The following is a 5,020-nucleotide window of genomic DNA, read 5'->3' as shown; positions in this document are numbered from 1 at the left end:
ATGGTAAGAAATTACTATGAAGAATTATAACCTTGAAAGCCTGGGTGAAATGGACACATTTCTAGAAAAATACAATCTTCCAAAGCTGAATCAAGAAGAAGCAGAAAGCCTGATCAGACCAATAACAGCTGTGAAATTGAAGCGGTAGTCAAAAATCTCCCAGCACACAAAAGCCCTGGACTGGATGGTTTCACAGAAGAATTTTACAAAATATGTAAAGAAGAGCAAACATCTATCCTTCACAGACTATTCCAAAATATCCAAGAAGATGGAAGACTCCCAAACTCTTTTTCTGAGGCCAGCATCTGCCTAATCCCCAATCCAGATAAAGACAAAACAAAGAAGGAGCACTATATGCCAATATCGCTGATGAACATAGACACTAAAAATCCTCAAAAGAATATTGGCAAACCGCATCCAGCAATACATTAAAAATGTCATACACCATGATCAAGTGGGATTCAACCGAGGGATGCAAGGATGGTTCAATATTTTCAAATCCGTAAATGTAGCACATCACATAAACAAGAGGAAGGACAAAGGTCACATGATCATATCAATAGATGTGGAAAAAGCATTTTATAAGTTACAGCAGCATGTTTATGATAAAAAAAAAAAAACACTCAGCAAAGTGGGAGTAGAGTGAGCATACCTCAACCTAATAAAAGCCACGTATGAGAACCCTACAGCCAAGCTCCTACCCAATGGGCAAATACTAAAAGCTTCCCACGAAGATCAGGAGCAAAACAAAGTTGTCAGCTTTCAGTACTTCTATTCAACATAACATTGGAAATCCCAGCCATAGCTTTCAGACAAGAAAGAGAAATAAATGGCATCCAAATTGGAAAGGAGGGAGCAAAACTGTCATTGTCTGCACATGACATGATGGTGTACATGGAAAATCCTATAGACTCCACCAAAAATCTACTCAAACTAAGAAGCGAATTTTGCAAAACAGCAGAACACAAAGTCAATATTCAGAAATTAAGGGCATTGTTGTCTCAGAGAAATGGTCGGGGGCGGCATCCCATTTGATATAGCAACAAGAAAAACAAAGTACCTAGGAATAAATGTCACCAAGGATGTAAAAGACCTGTACTTAGAAAAGTACACAACCCTGAGGAAAGAAATGGAGGAAGACCCAAACAAATGGAAGCATGTACCATTCTCATGGATTGGAAGAATTCACATCATCAAAATGTCCATGCAACCCAAAACCATTTATAGATTCAATGCAATCCCTACTAAAATACATGTCCCTGTGACATATTTCACAGATATACAAGAAACATTTCAAAAATTTACATGGAACCATAAATGACCCCAAACAGCCTCACCAATTTTGAAGAAGAAGAACAAAGTAGGAGGGATCACAATACCTGATACCAACCAATATTACAAGGCCACAGTAATCAGGCCATAAGCACAGACTCATAGATCAATGGAATAGAATAGAGAGCCCAGAAATAAACCCAAGTCTCTATGCTCGATGAATATTCGACCAAGGGGCAGAAGCCTAAAATGAAGTAAAAATAGCCTCTTTCACAAACGGTGTTGGGAGATCCGAACAGCTACATGTGAAAAAATGAAACTCGACCACCAACTGACACCATACACAAAAAATAAACTCAAGGTGGATAAAAGAGTCAAATATAAGTCATGACACCATAAAAGTCCTGGAGGAGAATATTGTCAGGAAATCTCAGACATTCCACACTGCAATACTTTGAGCAGTGTGTCCCCTAGAGCAAGGGGACATAAAGGAAAGAATAAACCAACAGGACTTCATCAAAATAAAAAGCTTCTGCACAGCTAAAGAAAACATTGGCAACATGAAAAAGGGGAGATATATTTGCATCTGATACCTCGGACAAGGGGTTGATCTCCAAAATATGTAAAGAACCCACATGACTCCACTCCAGGAAGACAAACAACCCAGTTAAAAAGTGAGTGAAGGGCCTGAACAGACATGTCTCCAAGGAGGGCATAGAGAGTGGCAGAGCCGAATGAAAAGAAGCTCAGTATTGCTAGCTGTCAGAGAGATCCAAACTGGAACTGCAGTGAGATACCATGTCACATCGGTGACAATGGCCATCATGAACAAAGCAACAAACAACAAGTGCTGGAGAGGTTGTGGAGAAAAGGGACCCTAGTGCACTGTTGGTGGGACTGCAGACTGGTGCCGCCACTGTGGAAAACAGCATGGAATGTCCTCAGAAAAGTAAAAATGGAATTGCCCTTGGACCCAGCAATTCCAATGCTGGGACTATACCCTAAGAACCCTGAAACACCAATTTAATAGAACCCGTGCACCCATGTTCATAGCAGCACAGTTTACAATAGCCAAGTGCTGGAAACATCCAATTGCCCATGAGTAAATGAGTGGGCCAAAAAACTATGGCATATTTGTACAGTGGAATACTATGCAGTGGAGAGAAAGAAGGAGCTCCTAACCTTCACAACAGCCTGGATGGAACTGGAGAGCATCATGCAAAATGAAAGAATCAAGGTGGTGTGAGACAAATACCATATGGTTTCACCTGTAAGTGGAGTCTAATCAACAAATCAAACAAGCTCAATATAACCAGAGACACTGAAATATAGAACAAACTTACAGTGGCCAGAGGGGAGGCAGGAGGGGATAATGTGGTAGGGGCAATCCATCATCAAGGAACATGTATAAAGGGCACATGGACAGAGCCAAAGGTGGGTAAGATCGATGGTGGGAATCTTGGATGTGTGGGGGCTGGGGTGAGTGGTGTGGGGACAATGGAGACATCCATACTTGAATAATAAGAAAAAAATTAAATAAATAAAATCAGTTTTGAAGTGGCATCTTCTTTAGTCATATAGTGAACAATCTCCAGCTTCACAAAATTTGCTTTCGTGCACGAGTATAATTTAAATAGTTAATGCTGCATTAAGATACTCCTCTTAAATTGGGTCAAGTAAGAACATGTCCTAATTTTATTTGGATGTTGAATAATGTGTTACATGATGAGTATGTGAAATGTAAGACTCATACTTGCATTTGGACTGAATCAAGTAACATTTGTGTGGAGTTTCTAACATTAATTCATCATAGCATTCATTGCCTAAATTTCGTTTTGTTATGGAGGCTGTTTGCTTCTCATGAAGGCATCATTTCACATTTATGTTCTTAGAAAATTTGGGATTAGAGACTTTAGTTCTACTTTCAATATGTTGTGTTCTGCGCAGTCAGTGGTTGTTACTCCCATTTTGCGAGCAGCGCGGGGTGGGGTGGGGAGGGGAGCGGCGGGGGCGTTTCCCTGCGATTTTATTACATCAGGACACTACTTTACTATAATTTCCAAGTCTGCCTTCAGGATTTAGAGCCTTCTGCGTGGCGCGTTCAGTGCGGAGTGCACACGCAGTATGCTGCTATGATTAGGAAGTTCTGTTGGGGTGTAAGTGGATTCCGCCGCTTTGGCAGAGAGCCGTGGGGTGCTTTAAGGGAGTTGTTGTGGGAGGAGGAAACAAACGTTTTATCACGAAAGTTAGAGTAATGGAGTTTCTGCTGTAAATAAGGTTTAAGCGGTACGAAAATTTTCAGAACAGTTACACCTTCTGATGTTGCTACCTGTCCATTAATGGTGTAAACTGTCATACGCTATGTTCAGAGTAATAAACAGCGGTGATGACTACAGTCCGGCGGCACAGGAAACACCTATCCAGGCGTTTGGGAAAAGCACTTCCTTACTTTGGATGGGCAATCCTAGCTCAAATTATTGGCGTGAAACAGGAGAAAGTGGTAGGGACAACTCTCAGGACCGTATCAAACGACCCATGAATGCATTCATGCTTTGGTCTCGAGACCAAAGGCGCAAGATGGCTCGAGAAAATCCCCAGATGCAAAACTCAGAGATCAGCAAGCGACTAGGATGCCAATGGAAAATGCTTACGGAAGCCGAAAAATGGCCATTCTTCGACAGAGCTCAGAGACTACGTGAGGAACATCGAGAGAAATACCCGGACTATAAATACAGACCTCGTCGGAAGGCTAAGGTGCCGCAGAGAAGTGACAACTCGCTTCCCGCAGATTCCTCTTCAGCACGCTGCAGCCGGATGCAAATGCACGGGAGGTTGTACCCCAGCACGTACACGGACATTTCTACTGAGGCTACACACTCACGAACGCAGGAGCAGCTAAGCCCCCCACAACCCGTGAACAGAGGCAGTGGGTTTGCGACAGGAGCAGGGCAGCAACTCTACAAGCCTGCGTGACAATCGGGTAACTGGCTAGGCAGAGGTTCTGTTTTTTACAGTATCTTAGGGCCGGGCACCGCTCACGTTTATATTTGTTAGCGATCTCCGCTCTCTCAGTGATAAAGCTCCCATGCATCTCAAGTTGACTACAATTGTACCTGAAACTTAGTTTTAAAATAGGGCGCGCAAACATGTTTAACATATAAAGAACTAGGGCATCTGAAGTAATGTAACGTGCGTGTATAGACGCTTGAACGTACTAACTTGATAAGAAAGTATCTTAACACCACCGAAACAGATTGACTTCCAAGGTCATCTGTTTTTCTATTAATGGAAGAATTTTATACCTAATTTTAGTTGTTCTACTGATTAACCACTAAATATCTATAGGTATATATCGATATTATGGTAACTGCCAGCGTAGGTTAATGACACTCCCGCTCTATTTTAAATACTGTAACTCACAAAGTGGTGAGAAGCAGGCGCAAAATTGTGCCACAAGGGAGAAAATGCTGCAATTCAGTAGAAAATCCCCTAGTTTCTAAAGCCGTCTCTTCTACACTACAAGGTCTCTTGATTGGCCCCTCATCTACTTTGTGCGTTTTTTGTTTTTGTAAACTGCAGATTATTTACAAATAGATAAGTAAATTCTATCTTCTTTGCTAGCTTTTTATTACCTTTCCTCCCCATGAGGTTGGGGGAGGTGAGGTACAGTTTAACTGGCATTTACATTTCAATCCGTGGACTCCAAAACACACAAATCTCCGTGGCTTTCATGCCACTTTGAACCAAA

The 5,020-nt window shown here is 41.8% G+C and overlaps 1 protein-coding gene across 1 annotated transcript; it reads left to right on the top strand.

Moving 5' to 3' along the window:
- Positions 1-3,633: 3,633 nt before the first annotated feature.
- Positions 3,634-4,245, top strand: LOC114508623 (sex-determining region Y protein-like). Its single transcript, XM_028526608.1, has one exon. The coding sequence runs from the start codon at positions 3,634-3,636 to the stop codon at positions 4,243-4,245; it is 612 nt and encodes a 203-aa protein (XP_028382409.1).
- Positions 4,246-5,020: the final 775 nt, after the last annotated feature.

The sequence above is a fragment of the Phyllostomus discolor genome, chromosome 11 (genome assembly GCF_004126475.2).
Source record: "Phyllostomus discolor isolate MPI-MPIP mPhyDis1 chromosome 11, mPhyDis1.pri.v3, whole genome shotgun sequence".
Lineage (NCBI taxonomy): Eukaryota > Metazoa > Chordata > Mammalia > Chiroptera > Phyllostomidae > Phyllostomus > Phyllostomus discolor.
This window is presented reverse-complemented; position numbering and strand designations above follow the sequence as displayed.

Coding starts and splice junctions, on each gene's coding strand:
- LOC114508623 (XM_028526608.1), top strand. CDS start 3,634: ATGTTCAGAGTAATAAACAGCGGTGATGACTACAGTCCGGCGGCACAG.